At 36.0% G+C, this 20,346-nt stretch overlaps 1 protein-coding gene across 1 annotated transcript in view; it reads right to left on the bottom strand.

Moving 5' to 3' along the window:
* Positions 1 to 14,693, bottom strand: part of rbm38 (RNA binding motif protein 38) — a 42,110-nt gene extending 27,417 nt beyond the window's left edge. Inside the window, 2 exon segments of the mRNA NM_001110127.2 lie at positions 567 to 690; positions 14,219 to 14,693. Of these exon segments, the coding sequence (NP_001103597.2) occupies positions 567 to 690; positions 14,219 to 14,428 (334 nt within the window). The 5' untranslated portion in view covers positions 14,429 to 14,693.
* Positions 14,694 to 20,346: the final 5,653 nt, after the last annotated feature.

The following is a 20,346-nucleotide window of genomic DNA, read 5'->3' as shown; positions in this document are numbered from 1 at the left end:
ACAAATAATGCAAATGTAGGCCACATATATTTAAATAAAGCCTTGTTTGTTTATATAAATACAACAATTTTGTGTAACCGTTGGTTAAAGTTTAAACTCTTTTTTTCTAAAATAACAAGTACATAACTTCTTAAGTTTCAACAAAACAGAATGTCCTTTTCAATATTCAGACACAATAAGACAATTTCAGCCAATAGCATGAGTTTGAACCTTGGATGTCTATTTTTACTGACTGAAGACAGGGCGAGTGTTTGGAAAACCTGTTTGACCACCATTAAGATTATTGCATTTCTGTATGCATTTATGAGAGAATTTTCATTTTTTTTGGGGTGAACAATCCCTTTAAACTGCACACTTCACCTTTAAACGTGACAGAAAATTAGTTTTCAAATAATCACATTTTTTGAGTTCACGTTTGAAAATGATAAATGACAGAGTTTGTTACTATACAATCACATTTAAACAATTTCTTTTAAATATGTAGTGAAAAAAGGGCCTGTGATATGTTGACAGTTAAGGGTTAATAGACAAGGACCGTACATTGAAGAAGTTCAGCTGGAATTTACCTGTCAGTGGGCTGCGTGGTTTGGCCCCGAGGTACGCCAGGTTGACATTAGCTTTGCGTCCATCAATAATAGGGTTGGGATCTTTACAAGCTCTTTCCGCTGCACTTTTATCCATCATAGTGACCTGGAGAGGAAGGAGAGGATTTAAATACAGACACAAGTATAAGTCTATGAATGAGCAGGACTTTAGGCATACTATTTATCCCAATTTTGGCTGTGTCATTAGGAAACACCTCAATTATACATTAAATCACTAATGTTCTATACGATTTTAAATTGATTGGAAAAACAATAACAGTAATACAGTACATTTATTTCATATATTATTATAAGAATGTATTATAAATTATGAACGAATTGTATACTATATGTAAAGGATAATGAAAATCCAGATGGTTGTTAATTGCAGAATAAATACTTATCAGCAGCCCAACGAGAGGCTCAGCACTGTTGTATAAAACCGAAGGGCTTTATTCAGTGAAAAGAACTGGCTAGATGTATTATTATCCCGCTTATTACATGGCTACTTGCCACTAATTAGACACAAACCATTGATGTCAGCCGTTATAATTCATTAGCTGTTTAATTAATCGTAAAGCTTACAGAAAATTTGTTCTTAAATGACTGGATGCAGCCTACAAAAATAATATTATTTTTATTCAGTCACAAGACGGTGTCAAAAAGCCAAGAACAGCAGAGTGACAGAAAATTTGTTTCATGTCAGACTTTATTCTGTGATAACAACTGCCTGGATGCATGTTATCCATTACATAACATATCCTGCAATATCGTGATCAATGAGAATCAAGTATTCCAGAGAGTTGTGTAAAAAGTTAGGGATAAAGTACATCCAGTAGGTTGTTACCACAAAAAACAAACACCTATCTACTTATCGGGAGCCTGACAAAGTGGAGCACTGCTGTATAAGATTAAAGAGCTTTATTCTGCGAAAACAAACATCCTGGATGTACTTTGCCATTTATTACATGGATACTCGTCACAAAACATACAAATTAGACCAAACATTGCTCTGAGACATGACACGTTTATTTATTTTTTTTAAATTAAAAGCTGACAGAAATGAAAACAGCTGATGGAGTATACACTAACCTGTGCATTATTCATTCAGAAAATACCACCAAACAGACAAAAATGAGACAAAAACGCAAAGCAGAAACAAAACTAGCTGAATAAAGCTGACCTAGAGCTGAAGATCTTTGCCCGGGTTCGGTGGGTTCAAACTAAATTCTATAATTTTAGACAGGTTTTATAACCTTGACTTTTCCAAACCGTGGTATAACTTGAAAACGGTTATCCCATGCCTAGTGACAGATAAGCAGATACATATGAATGTGGATGCAGGTATATGGATTTGAACGCATTCACTGAAGGTCAAGGTGATTCAAAGTTCCCGGATGAGCCCGTGTTATTTAGCGTTTGTCATCTCAGGATAACATTCCTTGGAATGTTGCGACTGACCAATCAGAATTAATTCAAACTAGGCATGGGCCGGTATAAGATTGTGACGGTATGATAACCTTGAAAAAAAAAAAAATGGTTTCACGTTATTGTGATTACTGCTCTAATATACATTCTTTTTAAATATCTGGGTAAAAAACAAAACATTTTCCTCCTTTGAACACAATATATTTTATTTTGAGAAACATTTAAAGTATTTTGGAGCAGTAAACATGTCGGGCTATATAATTCAAATAAATCATTGACTCCTGCTGTCTTCATTAGTTTCAAAATGCACATTTCTTTACCATATAAAAAAAGTCTGTGGATATCTGTGGATATCTTTTCTGCTGGAGATACCGTTGTCCTAAAAAACTTAAAACGTAAAAATCTTACACATATCTTAGAAAATAATGGCAGCCTAATTCAGACAGCCGTAAAGTAAGTGGCAATAAACTCTGACAAATTTTACAATAACATACACAGCACAGTTTATCTTATCATCAGATCAGTGAGCATATTGTTTACACTTCCCAAAAATAAGCTTTTTTTAAAAGCCTTTTGCTGAAAAGTCTTAAAAACAAGCGTGGCATTAATACCACAGCAGTTTGCCTGTGAGGCAGTTAAGTAGCCTCAACTGCTGACTTGTTTTCACAGCTCGGGCCTCAGTAACAAATACTCTTCCAGCAGTCTGCAATATTAGGTTTGAGCCGCTCATATCTGCCTGCTCATGACTCTACAGACACACATAAACACACACACACACATAGAAACGTGCCGCACCCAGTGGAGACCCAGCGGCAGCTGTGTTCCCCAGGGCTGGTGGAACTAGAAATACAGCCAGAGCAGTAGTGGAGCGGTTAGGAAGAGCATTCAGGGGATCTGGTTTCTGTCAGGTAAACACCAGACCAGAGTGTATGCTTCGTTTCTGTAGTGCCCTTGAGTAGGAAGTCTCTCAAATGAACGTCAGAAAAACAACCGCACACACATATAGTGCTGTGACTATACATGTGCTGATAATCAGTAATGCAACAAATTCTGGAATACTATGAAGCTGTTGAATGCTTGGCTGATGAGCATTCCAAGACATGCAGTTATTTTCAGATAAACACTCAGCCAAAGTAGTTCCAGGAAGGTTTTTTTTACCACATTATTTCCATGTCATTACATCCAATGATTTCATAATTTCTACCAACAACAGACCAAAATCACAAAGGCGGTGACTTTGGATGAGCTGCGCAATAAACTAGCCCTACACACAGGAGCTGTATGAGGACAAAAACTTGACAAATGTCTTGACATACAACATCTGAGTAATGTCGTTTGTAAAGTAAACATAAAACAAGTGGAATAATTGACTCAGAACTAGGGATGCACCGATATGGATGTTAGGGCCGATATCGATAACCGATAACTCTGTTTGGAGGGCGATAACCGATATATAGGTCAATAAATATAATTTAATTCAATTCACCTTTATTTGTATAGCGCTTTTAAAATGTAGATTGCGTCAAAGCAGCTTCACATAGAAGATCATAGTAAATTGAAACAGTGTAGTTCAGTTTTCAGTGTTTAAGTTTCAGTTTAGCTCAGTTCAGTGTGGTTAATGTAAACAGTCAAAATGTTGTACTTTTATACAGTGAACAACTGATTTTATTTTTAAAAAATCATAAAAAGTTTGAACTGATCTAATAAACTGAATAGCATACTTTAAAGCAAAAAAAGCACTAATTTAAAATTTGCAAGGTGAATATATAGACCTAAATTCACAACTTTACACAAATCAGCATGCCAAAAATAAATTATTTCCATTTCTTCGTACAAAAAAATTAACATGCAACTTGGCTGTTGCATAAAAATAATAGGTTAAATAACAAAATGGGATTTAAAAAATAAAAATAATCAATAAAGGTTTATGATAAACCACTGTTGGAATCTTGATAGACATCCCGTGCGCTCGTTATAATCAATTTGAATATGCCGATACACCAATAATAACATATAACCATATTAGATTACAAACCCAATGCGTTGTTTAGCACATGTGCATCAATGCTATTATGTTTACTAGGGGTGTCACGATTTCGATTTTTAATCTAAATCGATCGAAATTTATGCTCAATTTCGATTATCAAATCAAAAAAAAGAATCGTCGATGCTGCCACGCCCCCATGTCACATCAGCTTGGCTTGCCAAGCGGGAAAAATAACAGGCTTGTTGAAGTGCTTGTTAAATGGCAGACGCAGGAGACCCGTCGACAGAACTTAAACCCTCTCCTCTTTCAATGAAGTCGTCGGTGTGTAAGCATTTTGGATTTCCAGTGAGTTATGTTGACAACGTTCGTGTTGTCGACAAAAAAAAAACACAGTTTTGCAAGCTCTGCTATGTACGTATTACGTACGGTTCGTCCGATAGACAACACCGGCATTGCGATCCTCCGCCCGCCCCCGTTGCAAATCCGCTCGCGAAAAGTACACACTCAGGCCCTGTTTACACTGTCTTTGTTTTTAAATGGCATTTTAGAACGACAACAATTTGACATCCACAGTGGCGTGTAGCATTTCTAAGCAGCCCTCCTTCCTCTCTACCTCTGAAAATGCACATCACGTGACCACACAGACACAGACGCACTCACAGCCATGCGCTCGAGACAGCAGGTCCAGGCAGTCAGAGGACTGCTTTAATCTTTCACTCACTTGTACTTTGTCATTTTAGCGAACACCTCAGATACTGTTGGCTGGTTTCTGTTGGTTGTGCCTCTTTTTTACCGACGCCATTATAACGACACAGATCACTGCCTATTCACGAGTCCCGCAGAAAAAAGTGATTGACAGGAGGTAATTATGTGTGTATCTTGCCTTTATTCATTTACTGTATGATTTGTTTATGGGTAAAACAAAGACCATGCAGGTCAGGTAGTTTAAACGGTAGGCTACAAATAATTAATTGGTCATTAATTAATTCATTATTCATAAACAAAAATCGAATCGTGACTTTAGAATCGAAAATGTAATCGAATCGAGGATTTGGAGGATCGTGACACACTTAATGTTTACATGTTTAATATTTTTTCCTGAGGCGATTTAAACCAAAATACACAATGACACTATCAAACATATCTACAATAGCTATGTTTCCGTTCAAAAATGCGAATAAACTTTATGCGCAAAACTGGATTATCGCATAAAAGACATGCGAATGAAGCAGCGTTTCCATCCAACGAGTCAAAGCGAACAATATCATCACTTCCCGATTAACTGGCGCCAAATATCAACAGTAAAACTGAATTTGTTGCAGTTGGAGAAGCTGCGTCAATCTTTTCTTCATCTAATAAATGACTTGCGCCTCAGAAGGCAATGCTGATATGCAGGGAACGCGCGGTGGCGTTTGAAGGTGTCAGAGGCAGAGCACAGACACTCTTGATTCTGGAGGTCAATAATTATATAATAACATTAATACTGAAATGGTAAGGCGTTTTAGAATGACCAAAACAACATTTCAGATGGTTTACAAAGTGCTCGGCCTGCTGGTTTGTCTATTTACACACATTTTTACCATCACATGATCTCTTATAAGAAAATCACGACATTTTTTTAATACGCATGCTGGAATTTATGCGGTAGAAGTGTTTCCACTGTAGTTTATGCGCATCTTTTCTTATCAAATAAAAAGTTTATCCTACTCAGTTATGTGCATTAGTTTTTTATGCACGTTTTCAAAATTTATGCACATCATGGCATTTCCATTAACCGTTTTTTTATGCGCATAAAAATAGTTGGATGGAAACATAGCTAATGATAAGGAATATGGTTACTTACGGAGTTAACAACTCACAGCAATACTACACAAAGAAAGGACAGACTTTGAGGAATGTGAGGAAAGCGTCATTATAGTGCACCAGACAAGTCTGAACAAGTTCGACCCACTCATGCGTGAGGCAGGCAGTTTAGTACAATTACGAAATCTATCAGCTTAAAGATATCGGCCTAATTTTAGGTAACGATATAACGATAACATTAAAAATAGCATTTATTGGCCGATAAAGATAGAGCTGTCGATATATCATGCATCCTACTCAGAATCATGGATTTATTACAAAATAATGCACACTTCAGAGTTCGAGACCCATGCTTTAATAGCTCTATTTGGGAATAATTGATTATATCAGTTTGACTGAGATGATTCTGGAGGGTATTGAATCATTTACATAAAATGTATTAAACTAATTTCAAGCATTGATGAACACAATGGATCTAAGATACACGTGAAAAAGTGCTTGACATTATTCTAGGGAGTCTTTTTTAAGTATTTAGCAACAGAAATTAAATGATAAAAAGTAAAACAGCACTGCATAGTCTTGATCATAATAATAATTATATAAATTTAACCTTACAAACTCTAAAACTTCTTGTTCCTTGAATGCTTTAAACCAGGGGTGTCCTGGAGGTCCGGTGTCCTGCAGATTTTAGCTCCAACTTGCCTCAACACACCTGCAAGGATGTTTCTAGATAGCCTAGTAAGACCTTGATTAGCAAGCCCAGGTGTATCTGGTTGGAACTAAAGTTTGCAAGACATTGGCTGTTTCTCAATATGCGCTCTTCAGCGGTCTCGCGTCCTCGTGCAACGTCATCATCAGCTGCCTAAGTTCAGTTCCAATACTCAAGACCGCAAGTACGGAGGACGTGAAACTTCCCGGATGTGATCTTGATATCGAGGTGATAACTGATGCAGACTTGAGCACCGAACTCACTCTGGAAGTCCCAGAAGTCATTGCGACTGGAGGTGGGAAGCGCAGCATTTTAATTAGACGTATTATTAAAGTTCAGAGATATCATTTATTTACCTCAGGAGTTTCCGTAAAGGAAACGGTGAAAGTAAACATTACCATAAACATCTTAATAAAGGAATAAACACATTAAGGGTGTTTGTTTGCTGAAATTCGTATTAAAATGTGTTTTATTTATATTGTGGAGAGTATATTTATAATGTTTTGATGCAAAGTATATATTTTTAAGAGGGGAAAAACAATAAATCGTTGTATATATGCTTTAATGTTTAAATAATTTCTATTTAAAATGCATGAAGGTCACGTGACCATCAGGAAGAACGCTCTGTCCTCGCGGTCTCCTGAGTTCGTTCTTCTGAGGACACCTGGCAAGACCGGTCTCCACAAGAACACAAGTCCGTTCTCTGCGTTCTTGGAATTGAGAAACAGCCATTGGCCCTCCGACCTGAGTTTGGGCACCCCTGCATTAAACTCTCCCACACAAACTAGAGTGCCCTAAAAACACATGCAAGTGTTCATTTTTCACTTTATTATGGTTACACTTTGCAATTGTAGTTCCTGGAAAACTGTAATATCAACTCAACATTGCATATCCTGCGATGTCACCATTGCGTATGCGCACATCACGATATCAATGCTAATAATATATTGTCCAGCCCTAATGGAAACCATATATTAATCTTAGGTGATATTCATTTTTGTGGTCCTGGTGTCTGTGGTCCTTTAAGGTAATCAAAAATCACTGTGTACATGGTGGTCTAGACTCTTAATTAGAGTATTGTATTAATCATATTAAAAATCGGAGCTTTGAAAGTACTCATTGAAAGTGCCAGATGATGTCGCAAGCTTTCAGAGACGGTGCCTTCCTCTGCCTGTAAGTTGATTTCATGAGCCCTCAAATGTGTCATTAAGTCTGACGTGTTTCCCCCTTACACGCAACTTTTGTAAAGCATCTGCTTTACGTTGCTGTGTCAGAATCCTTGCTTGTAAAATACACTTTAGAACGCTTAAAGCAAATTTGATGAACGCGATCATACAGTACATGTTAATCTGAAGAGAGTCGCTCTCGTTCACTGAATGCGATGTACTGTGTGTGTTGCAAGCGTCCGTTCCAGACATCGCCTGTTTGTATTCCTTAAAGTTGTTTAGAATTAAATGTTTAGAGATGGTGTGACAATGTGTACATGCACCCCTTGATGATTCCTATGTCCTTGACGCAGCACCAGTGGCCCCGAAATTATGCACCGAAATTCATATGCTGATTCGGTCCAGTAAATACCGGTTACAAATGTACCGGTGCTATAATGGCACTGGGTTTCTGTACCCAACCCTAACACAAAGCGCTATAGTCATTTTTGTTATTATAACTTTTGAAGTAATGTTTTTTTCCAGCATCATGATGTACAGTGGGGGACACAAGTATTCAGCATATAATGTTTCTCAAAAAACACATTTCTAAAAGTGCTTTTGACAGCTTTTTTTCACTGGATGCTGATAACAACTAAATAAATACATGTGAAAAGAGAACAAACCTAATTAGTTTAATAATTAAGTCGTGTTATAAAATGAAATGACACAGGGAAAAATTAATAAACACATGAAGAAAGGGAGGTGTAGAAAGGCAGTGAAAGCCCAGACAGCAGCTGAAATCTCTGAGTAGTTCTTCAGCAACCCTCTGCCCTTCGTCAATGTAAATTAATATTAGCTGCTTCAGTCCAGCATCTACAGTACATCAGTACATTGGACATTTCAGCAAGACAATGATCCAAAACACAGACAAGGAACCTCAAATAGTTTCAGAGAAAGAAAAATCAAGCTGTAGAATGGCCCAGACCAATCACCTGACTCGAACCCATTAGAAAATACTAAAGATCAGTTAAGATAGACGAGACCCACAGAACCATCAAGATTTTACACTGTTGAAGTCTGTGTAAAAATCGCACCTGAGCAATGCAGAAGTTGTGCTAGAAGCAATTATCAAAACAACCACAAAAAATGTTATTATCTCAGTCATAGTCACAGAATCAGGGTAGTAAATGAGGCGACGAGCTTCAGTGGGTGTGTTGGGAAAACATGAGGCTTGTGTTGTAGTCTTCTGGGAGCTCTTCTGGTAAACCAACCTCTGTTACTCCTCACCAACACAGCCTGGACATTAAACATCGTCATTTACGGCAAAGCTACCCAAATTTTGTGCTTCCTTCCCTTTCTCACTGTCGTGGTTAATCTACTGTGCCTGTTTACACCTTGGCAGATGATGACCTCCAAAAAAAAAAAAAAAAAAAAGCATGAAGTGAAAGTGTGCGGTCTTATCTGTGCTTTCCAACTGCTTTTGACGACAAACCAACGACACAGTTCTGTAACACATGAGCACAGACACCAACAGAGAAAAGGGGAAAGAGATCAAAATAAGCAAAACTCACCAAACCTGTCAACGTTTAGATCATGTTTCACCCACAAACCAAAGAAACTATTAAGAAATGTATACATTTATTTTACTTTTTAAAAGATGTGAAACTGCCACATTTGTAAAACAAATAATGATAAAATGTTAACAAATAAAAATGTTAGGACATCTCATGAATTTTCCATTTCTCCTTATCAGGACATAAAAAGTTAACAGCAGGTCATGTGAAAATGTTAGCACACCCTATTGAACTGAATAGTTTTCCATATCAAGAGACAATAAAAAATGCATGGTCCTTGACTGGTCCTACACTTTTGAAGATAAAACCTCAGATGAACATGACATATCCCATTGTGTCATTGTTTATTTAAAGGGGTAGTTCACCTAAACATGAAAATTCTGTTATCATTTACTCAATCTTCAGTTGTCGCAAACCTGTTTTTTTTTCTTTTCTTTTTTTAATAATTTAATATTTAAATAAAATTTTTTTACATTTTATAGATAACACTTTTTTTATTATTATAAAAATTTCATAATAATTAAAAATCATTAACAGCAATAAATAATACCCAAGGTAAAATACATAAATAATAATAATAAAAATGATAATAAGATAAGAATCTAAAACCGTTTTTTAAGGTTTCCTTTTGATAACAATTCTACAATTTTAGAAGGATTCACATTTAAAAACAATTGACTTAAAGTCTCTCCAGATAAAAATTGTTGTCTGATAACATTAAAAATAGGGCATTCCACAAGAATATGTTTTACAGTTTGTTTTTTGTTGCAATATAGACATTTTGGGGGTTCTTCTCCCTTGAGTAAATGTTCATGTGTGAGTCTCATGTGTCGAATGCGGCATCTTCTAAACACAATCTCATCGTGTCTCAACTTACAAATTAGATTTTTTTCCTATTTCTTGCTGAATATCAAAAAGTTTATTTTCTGGGCACTGACTCCATTTGTTTATGATATAGCCTTTTATTAGTGGCTTTAAATCGGAAGGTGGGATTTTCCACTCCTTTAGCTTTCCTGCTAGAGCTGTTTTGGCGGCTTTGTTGGCTTGTTCATTTCCAAATAGTCCAGCATGTCCTGGGATCCAGCAAAAGACTATTATAAAACCTTCTCTGTAGTTCGTTCACCTTGATAAAAATGTCAATAAGAATGGGATGCTCCAGTTTAAAAGAGTTCAATGTCTGTAGACAAGATTCTGAGTCTGAAAAAATAATAAAATTGTGTTCTTCAGCATTTTCAACGTGTTCCAGTGACTAAAAGGAGAGCTTCAGCTGTAAAAATTGAGCTTTGATCTGGAATGCGAATGCCGTGGTGTGATTGACCCTGAAATTGCTGCAGAAAAATGACTGTCCTTTTTTGATCCATCTGTGTATATTGGTTTATGAGTAGGGTAATTGTCTTATGTCAGCAACTGCTTTTTGATATGTATGTGGAAAAGTGGTGAGAATATTAGGACACCTTATGATTCAGATGCAGTAGATCCACTTTTAGCAGTCATTACTCAAAGTCATCATTTTCTCTGATCATTCCGGATGAGTCTTGGATTTCTATTTATTTTTTGCACAGTTCTGTGATGATCTGCTAATGAAGCATTTGATTAGGAGTGCCTAACTTATTTTTTACTTATTTCTGAGGTTGTATTTTTAAAAATTCTGAGGTTGCATTTTTAAAAAATATTGACCTATATATATATATATATATATATATATATATATATATATATATATATATATATATATATATATATATATATATATAGTATTTTGGTGTTATACAGGGTGGAATCTGAATATGATCCACATGCAGAAATAAAGATAAAGGATCTCTCACTGGGGTTGTACATATTCAGATACAGAAACTGTACATTTTAGATAATACTATCCAGTGTTGGGAAAAGTTACTTTTGGAAGTAATGCATTACAATACTGAGTTACTCCCCCAAAAATTAACAGGTTGCATTACTTGGTTATTTTTTTTATGGTCTGCAATCTTAATTTCTGTCTATTACTGCGGGGAGCATATTCTCTTATGGAGTGCGCGATTCAATGTACCACATTCATTTTAATTCAGAAATGTATTTTTTACACTAATTACACTAAAAAATAACTTGCATTACATTCATTAAAGAGTAACTTCAATATTATTACTTAATTATTTTAAGTAATGTGATACTTGACTGGTTACTTAAGAAAAGTAATATGACATAACTCGCGTTACTTGTTACCTCCAACACTGCTAATATTTACACTGTGAGCTGCACAATATATCATTTCAGCGTCGATATCGCAATGCGTGCATTCACAATAGTCACATCGCAGGATCTGCAATGTTAAGCTGGGATTATTTTAGTTTATTTAATGAAGATTTCTAGATTATTTAATTACTGTAACAGAATATCTGACTTTGGTTTGACTCTCCAGTTATGGGGCGAATGTCTTCAACACAAAGATCGTCATTTCTATTTTACCATAACATTCTTTTGTTTGTTTTATTGCTGAGCTACAAATAAAGCAAATTGAAATGAAGAATTTCAATTATCATTCATTTATTTTCTTGTCGGCTTAGTCCCTTTATTAATCCGGGGTACCACAGCGGAATGAACCGCCAATTTATCCAGCACATTTTTACGCAGCGGATGCCCTTCCAGCCGCAACCCATCTCTGGGAAAAGAAAAGTTTCAATTAGATGTTGTAAATTAATCAGATTTTTAAAAACCGTCACTCAATGAATAGAGCAGAAGACATTGGTGAGCAAATCCAGGCACAAACGAGTGTAGTTTTATTATAAATTAGATTGTTTTTATTTTTACTGAAAAAAGTTAATAATAAAATGTGAAAATACACTGTATTAGTTAATATAAAAGCAATGTTTTTGAGTCATTGTTAAATATTAAAAAAATACATTTATATTTAGGAAACTACATTTACCTATAATGCCCACTAGCCTCAATCCACTTTGCTTTTTGACCCTTCATAAGAAAAAGTTTGCGCATGCCACCCCCTGATCTCAATTAATTTCATTCAAAATAGAGCCATTCAAGCATCTGCTGAAATTGTATTCATATTGCAATATTTATTTCAAAGAAAAAAAATTATCGCAATGTCAAATTTTTCCAATATGCAGCCCTTTGTTCTGATGTACCTTTAAAGTAATATGGACCCAAATGTGTACCTTTTGAAAAGGCACCACCTAGGTGAATAATAATAATAATATTACTTATCATGCCATATAAAGCACATAAAGCCACATAGTGTCTGGTAACATTACCTTATTGTGTTCACCACCACAACACAATATATCAAGGCTTGTTTATAGAGGTACAGTGAAAACATAGTAATGGAAAAAACAAAGAAAGCCACTCATTTAAAAACATGATTGTTGTCAAATATGCTCGAATGAACTCATTATAGGCCTCTCTAACCTCCATATTAAGTGAGCAGAGGTCGGCCTTGCAGCAGATAAACCCCTGAACCGCACTTACAAGCATTTAAAAGGGGCCACTTCACAGAAATCCGAGACCCTGCTTTCAAAACTTCATCCAAGAGCCTAAGAAGATAATTGATGACATGCTTTTTCAGAAATAATCCACTTATGGCCCCACATGTGACTCTCGACATCACACTCGCACACACTTGTGGAGCGATGCAATGTAAGAACATATTGTGCCCCTGAAAGGCTCTCGATATCGCAGGATTACATTTAAGATCCTTCAGCACTAAATCGGACTAGGTGGGAAACATTTAGGCCTATTAAAAAGGGCTCACAATAAGCCCGCAGATCATCATTTGCGACTAGGATATTCGGTAAGGCAATTTGGAGTCATGTTGGCGATCGTTAAAAACATCTGCTGTAGATCCACAATGGCTTTTGTTCCTCGGAACGGCAACAAAGACATGCGCCAGCGGCACGCGACGGCTCGCTGTCACCTGGAGACCGCACGAGCCAAACATGGGAGTTCAGACACTTCCAGGAGTCGGCTCGTTTGAACAACTCGCTCAACGAACCGATTCTAGGAACAAATTCAGTTCAGTTATTTGAGTAACAACACGGTCCGTTTACCTTATTTTCTATGTGTTATGATAAAAACTGTCTAGTGGAAGTCGAAAACATGTATTTGTCTAACATTATGAGGTAAGTTAAAAGTAACTTGTAGTCAGCCTACAATGATGACTTACTTATCACCAGTTCTTGGTTCACAGAGGGGTCGAACATGTCATTATGATAGAGGTAAAGTTGGTTTTACATCCAGATATTTAGACATTCTCCTTAATAATATAATTTCAATAAAGTATTCTTTGCTAATTGTAAATAGGGAAATCATGTTAGCAGCAAATGACTCAAAGTACAGCATTCATAGTCAATTAGATAGTGTTATTGTTTAGAAGTCATACTTGCATGCTGATTCCGATCGAATATTCAAAGTAACATGATAAACAATATAAACTGCTAAATGAACGAATGTGCGAATATAAAACCAATTTTAAAAAGGATATTGATATGGCAGAACATAAGCTACATGAAGCATTTTCATACCACTGATTATTAAAATATCCTTTGAACATTTTATTTGAAACACTTCTGAACACCTAAATGTTTTTGAGGAACCAGAAAGGTTCGTATGGCATCACTGTGAAACCTTTTTAGGTTCTTCTTTTTTCACTTTCATTTTAAAGAGTAGCTATCTCATGAATTAGCAAATCGGTTCATCTATTCGACTCTTATGAATGAATCATTCTATGATTCATACTCGCTGGTGTGCAACAGCGTTTTGTTCTTCTTTGTATAATCAAAAACTTTCTAAACTTCCATGACAGAAACAAACATGACCGACTTAGCGCACAGTCTTTGTTAAACAAGTAAATTTGGTTGAAATGGGAAGAGTAAACACAATAAAAAACAAAAGGCTTCCTTTAAATAAACACATCTTGATTTAAACAAAGCCTATGTATAACAAAAGCAACAATAACAAACACGGTTGTTTTTACTCACAAAGCCGTATCCTCTGGATTTGCCCGTCTGTCGGTCCGTTATGACCACCGCTTCATCGATGTCGCCGAAAGTCTCGAAGTATTTGCGGAGCGACGCGTCTGTCGTGTGATACGGCAAACCGCCGACGAAGATCTTGGTGAAAGTCGTGTCTTTCTGAATACTGGGATACATTGTCTCCAACGTCCCATTCACGAACTGATGTAGAAGCATCTGTGCTCGAAATTCAGTGCAATGTAAATGGGAAATGTTATAAATAAGTATAAATAAACATAAATAACAAACGCTTCTTCAGCTAGTCTGCGGCGTTTGCGAAGGCAGCGAGGTAGATGCAGTCCTTTGGCTGGGAAACACGACTGTGGCTCCGGCTCGTCTCCTCGTGTGCAAACTCGTCCGCTAGACTAGTCCATGGCCGGAGACACAATGACGGCAGGTGAACAACTGAATGACCGCGCGCTGCTGCAGCTCATTACCCAGTGCGCCGCCGCCGCTGCTGAGAGACGCTGTGCTGTGCACTCCTCCTCCTCTGTCTGTGACGCGCTCTCAGCTTCTCCTCCTCTCCTCACCTTCTGTTCAACTGCACCTGTCTCTGTTTGTTTGTATATCTGCCTGTCTTTGTTTCGAGCCTATGAAATTGCTAGTATCTTAAGTTGGGCCATATTCTCTACACTTCAGCGTTATGCAGTATTGAATCTTAAAAGTAAAGTTAAATTATGTTATTATTAACTCGCCTAGGTGTTGTACAATCGTTTTGTTATTCAGACCACTGTGGCAACCACATTCTGAAAAGGTCTGGGTTGTCATAACTCAATGTTGGGTCAAATGGTACTCTTTCTCTAAAAAAAAATGCTGGGTTCCACATAATTCCTTTAAGTTGTCCAAACACAAATCCATTAAGATAACTTCACAAGTTTTTACAGAGTGTATCAGAGGTTGAAATTCAATACCTGTCAAGACTTTTTAAAAGTTTCTTTCCATACATTTTAAGACCTTAAAACCACTTTAGGTTTCAACCAGAAACACTTGCGAGATTTTCCAATTACGATATATTTACTGGCTAGGCAGTGGCGCAGTAGGTAGTGCTGTCGCATCAGCAAGAAGGTTGCTGGGTCGCTGGTTTGAACCTCGGCTCAGTTGGCATTTCTGTGTGGAGTTTGCATGTTCTCCCTGCCTACGCGTGGGTTTCCTCCGGGTGCTCCGGTTTCCCCCACAGTCCAAAGACATTTTGTTTTAGGATAAATGGGCCACATTTGCCATATCTTCTCTGGGCCAATATAGGTTCACACAGCCACATTAGCCATAGCTTACTGTGCCGAATATTCGCCAAACGTGGCCCACATATGTCTTAAGATAACTGGCCCATATTTGCACCTATGTGAACCACTTTAGGTTTAGACCCAGCAAGGCAAAAATGTGGCAAACTGCGGCCCACACTTGTCCTCCATCATTTGGGCCAAAATTACCATTTTCCACATGGGCCACATTAGGCTCACATTCAGATTACATTGTGCCATAAGTGCCAAATCTTTGCCTTAAATGGCCCATACATGAATTTGAATCGGGGCAAGGCAGTGGCGCAGTAGGTAGTGCTGTCGCCTCACAGCAAGAAGGTCGCTGGTTCGAACCTCGGCTCAGTTGGCGTTTCAGTGTGCATGTTCTCCCTGCCTTCGCGTGGGTTTCCTCCGGGTGCTCCGGTTTTCCCCACAGTCCAAAGTCATGCGGTACAGGTGAATTGGGTAGGCTAAATTGTCTGTAGTGTGTGAATGTGTGTGTGGATGTTTCCCAGAGATGGGTTCCGCCTGGAAGGGCATCCGCTGCGTAAAAACTTGCTGGATAAGTTGGCGGTTCTTTCCGCTGTGGTGACTCCGGATTAATAAAGGGACTAAGCTGACAAGAAAATGAATGAATGAATGAATATATTTACTGAATATCAATGTAAGAAACTAATCCAGCTTATACATACTTGGTGATCCCTGTCCTTAAACCACACAAATAAAGCTGAATCACAGTGGATACAGAGCTGCATTATGCTAGGCAGACGGGTGGTTGTTAAAAACTGGAAATCTTCCAGTAGACCTCCGATCTTCAAGTGGAGTTTTAGGACGAGTTGCAGCTTTTGGAAAAACTCTCCTACAGTTTACATGGAGGGATTGAAATCTATTTTGATAAATGTGGAAAATCTCTACATTTCTGCAACCCACAATGCTAGCAAACATGCAATGAGACAAAATAATAATTACGGCTATGATATTAGCAACCCCAGTCCCCCCTTTTTACGTTTTGGTTTGGTTTATTTACTTTAGTTTTGTATTGTTTCCTTTTATGTTCTGTATTTGATATCCATTGTGTAACTTTTAAAATGTACAGAATAAGGTACAGTGACAGTTACGGGGTAAAAGTGTAACTGTTAAGAATTTACCAAAAAAAGGATGGTGAGATCTACAGGGTTAAATGAGTTACCTTGAAAAATATACTGAATAAGAAACAGTGACAGTTACATGGGTTAAATGGGTATTATTTATATGCATTTGTATATACTATTTAGATACTTGATTTGCAGTTTTCATTTTCATAGTAGTTTAAATTATTTTATTTATTTTCCATTACGATGCCAACCACCGAGGACCTCAAGAACAACACATATGAATGATGATGTTTACCATAGAGGACTTCTAGAGGTATCCATAACCCTGGACCAGGCCGTGTCCTGAGCAAAACTTTGAAAATTGTACTAAATAAGGGACCGTGATAGTTACGGGGTTAAATGTGTCTTTTAACAATTTACAGAATAAGGGACAGTGATAGTTAGGAGGTTAAATGCGTAACTGAAATATGTACTGTATAAGGTAAGGTTAACATTACAGCATTAAATGTGCACAGGGATTTTGTTTTTGTCTTTAATTTAGTGTAATTTCTGTTCATTTTGTTGGCATTTTTCAAGCTATTCTGCGACCCTGATATAAGGCTAAATAGACCCATGTGGTGCTCCTCAGTCTATCAGGTGTCAGTTTGATACGTGAAGGCTGATCAATGGCTCTGCATCAAAGAGCTCAACACCAGTCTGTCGGACCCTCTCTTACTGTCATTTAAATGGACAGCGAAGCCTCATGTGGGAACATTAACACCCTGACGCTCTGCTCACAGGAACTGCAGCTCCGGCCTGAAGGCTTCTCACATCTCAACTACAAAACAGGAACAACAATTTAAAGATAGTTGCAGGAAGGACAGATATGACAGATCTTCTTGAGAGGGTGTTTTTTTGACTGTATCTTATTAATGCATTCAGCGTTTATATGCGACTACAGTACTACTGCTAGTGGTCCTCAAATGATGATCTGATGTGTCTCTATTGCTTAATGCAAAAAAAAAAAGAAAAGGAAAGAATAAAAAAATTCCAATATTTTTGTTGGGCTTATACACTTTCAGAAAAAAAAAACTGTCCCTGGAGTGGTGCCCTGTCAAATGGTACTAGTTAGCAAACAGGGTCAACAATGTACCCTAAAAAGTGCTGAAATATGCTTTTTAAAAGGTGTACCACCCCATTGACAGCTTTATTTCTGAAAGTGTATCTATGAAATAGCACATATGATACATTTATTCATTTTAATATAGTTATTTTAGTATATTTTAAATCCATTTGTATAATATATTTAGATACTTGATCTGATGCTTTCATTTTAATTATAGTTTAAATGATTTTATTCACCTTTATTCTTTGCTAAATTATTAAAATTTAATAAAAAAATATTTCATAACTTGAATTAAATTTCAGGTTTAGGTTGAGTTATTGAAGTACTTTACTTTTAGCTGCCAAAGCAACATTACTATGTTTTTTTTAAGGTTTCATTTTTTTATCCATTATGTTATTTAGTTTTTGGCCAAAATAGGTGTTGTTTTCTGGTACACTTATAGTAGGCCTATTTTAATATTTGACCAATTATTATTATTTTCAGTATAGCTTTTCTTTGAATTGTACTTTATTAATGTCATTTTAGTTTTATTTGTATAAAAAGTTTCGATTAAAAATAAATTATTTGCCATTTAAAATATATATTTAGCTTTATTCTAAACAAAGTTTCATTTCATTTCAAGTAGTTTGTAAGATTTTTAGTTTTATATGCTTTTTTATATTTTCATGTAATATACAGTTAAAGAGAGAATTATTAGCACCTCCGTTTATTTTTTTCCCCAGCCTCTGTATATCGGAGTGATTTTTTCAACACATTTCTAAACATAATAGTTTTAATAAATCATTTCTAATAACTGATTTATTTTATCTTTGCATTGATGACAGTAAATAATACTTGACTAGATATTTTTCAAGACACTTCTATACAGCTTAAAGTGACATTTAAAGGCTTAACTGGGTTAATTAGGTTAACTAGGCAGGTTAGGGTAATTAGTTATTGTATAACAAGTTATTGTATAACAATGGTTTGTTCTGTAAACTATCCAAAAAACAAAAAAAAAAAAACAAAGCTTAAAGGGGCTAATAATTTTGACCTTAAAATGGTTATGAAAAAATTAAAAACTATTTTTATTCTCGCCGAAATAAAACAAATAAGACTTTCTCCAGAAGAAATAAAATATTATCAGACATACTGTGAAAATTTCCTTGCTCTGTTTAACATCACTTGGGAAAAATATAAAAAAAAAAAAAATGGCATGCATACATATATATATGGCAAATCAACTGTATTCATTCATGAATTCATTTTATTTTATTAGGGGTCACCACAGTGGAATGAACCACAAACTTATCCAGCATTGTTTTATACAGCGGATGCCCTTCCAGCCGCAAGTTGCAACTTAGTACTGGAAAACACCCACACACTCATTCACACATGGCCAATTTAGTTTATTTAATTTACCAATACCACAATTTGGACTTGTGGGGGAAACCCACGCCAACACAGAGAGAACATGCAAACTCCACACAGAAAAGCCAACTAGCCCAGTCAGGACTCAAACCAGCGACCTTCTTGCTGTGAGGCAACAGTGTTAACCACTGAGTTTGACCACAAATATTTTTAAATGAGCTTTTATTTTTACATTTCCCGTTTTATTTCAATTCTTTTTTGACAGCTTGTTTATTTTTCATTCTTAGAAAATCCTTAAAAACATTTCATTTTTAGCTTTATTTTAGTTTTTATGCTTTTAATTCAATTGTATTTAATATTTTTTTCAGTTTTATTGTAAATATGTAAGATACTTCTAGTTAGCTTTAATTTAATACAAGGTAATATAGGTATAACATATATAATAACATAGGTATTTCCGTTTTTAATATTTTTAATGTACAAAACAAAACTGTTATTTTTGTATTATATACTATTATGGTAGGTCATTTGGAATATATGCACAGCTAATGTTTTTCAGCCAATGATAAACTTGCGGTGAAAGCTTAATGTGACTATTTTTAATTTCACAAGGTCCCTTTTACAGCATCGATGTTGTAAAGTAATTCAAATACATTCAGTTAAATAGACTTAAGCATTCATTTAGTTGTTCAAGCTTAGAACAAGATGAAAGACTGTGTAACTGCTAGTAACATCAGAAACTCCATTGAAAAAACTGAGATGAAAGAAATTGTCATATGGCAAGGGAAAATAGAATTTAATGCAGTGCTTCTTGTCTGGTCTGAGACCCACTTTATATCATATATCGATTAAAATGTGAAGATTTTTAAAGAAATCAGATAAGAAAGAAATCGTTAAATGTGGCAATTTTATAATGTAAAGAAAGAAGCGATGAAGCTGGCTGTTATTGCAATATTGGAATTATAATTTTTTTAAACTTCAAATTATAATTAAATATTTTAAATATAATAAAATAATTCAATTTCAGTTCTATTTGGCTTTAATTTGTTTTATTTTCCAGTGTAGTTTAAGTTTTCGATTCATAATTGGTTTTAATTCTACTATAAATTCATTTACTGAGGACAAAAACACCTAAAATAAAAAAATAAAAAAGACAAGAGCCAAAGACAAACGTACAGCTTCGGGTTTACTTTCTCTCTACATCAGAATGAGCTTCACTCACAAAGCCAAGTGCCAGTGTCCAATATCTGTCAGTCCAATAAGCCACACTGACAATGGTGTAAGTCTGAGCGAGGCACAGGCAGGCTCTTA

The sequence above is a fragment of the Danio rerio genome, chromosome 23, assembly GCF_052040795.2.
Source record: "Danio rerio strain M-AB ecotype USA chromosome 23, GRCz13ab, whole genome shotgun sequence".
Classification (NCBI taxonomy): domain Eukaryota; kingdom Metazoa; phylum Chordata; class Actinopteri; order Cypriniformes; family Danionidae; genus Danio; species Danio rerio.
The sequence above is the reverse complement of the archived record's forward strand: the minus strand, read 5'-3'. Positions and strand labels throughout refer to the sequence as shown.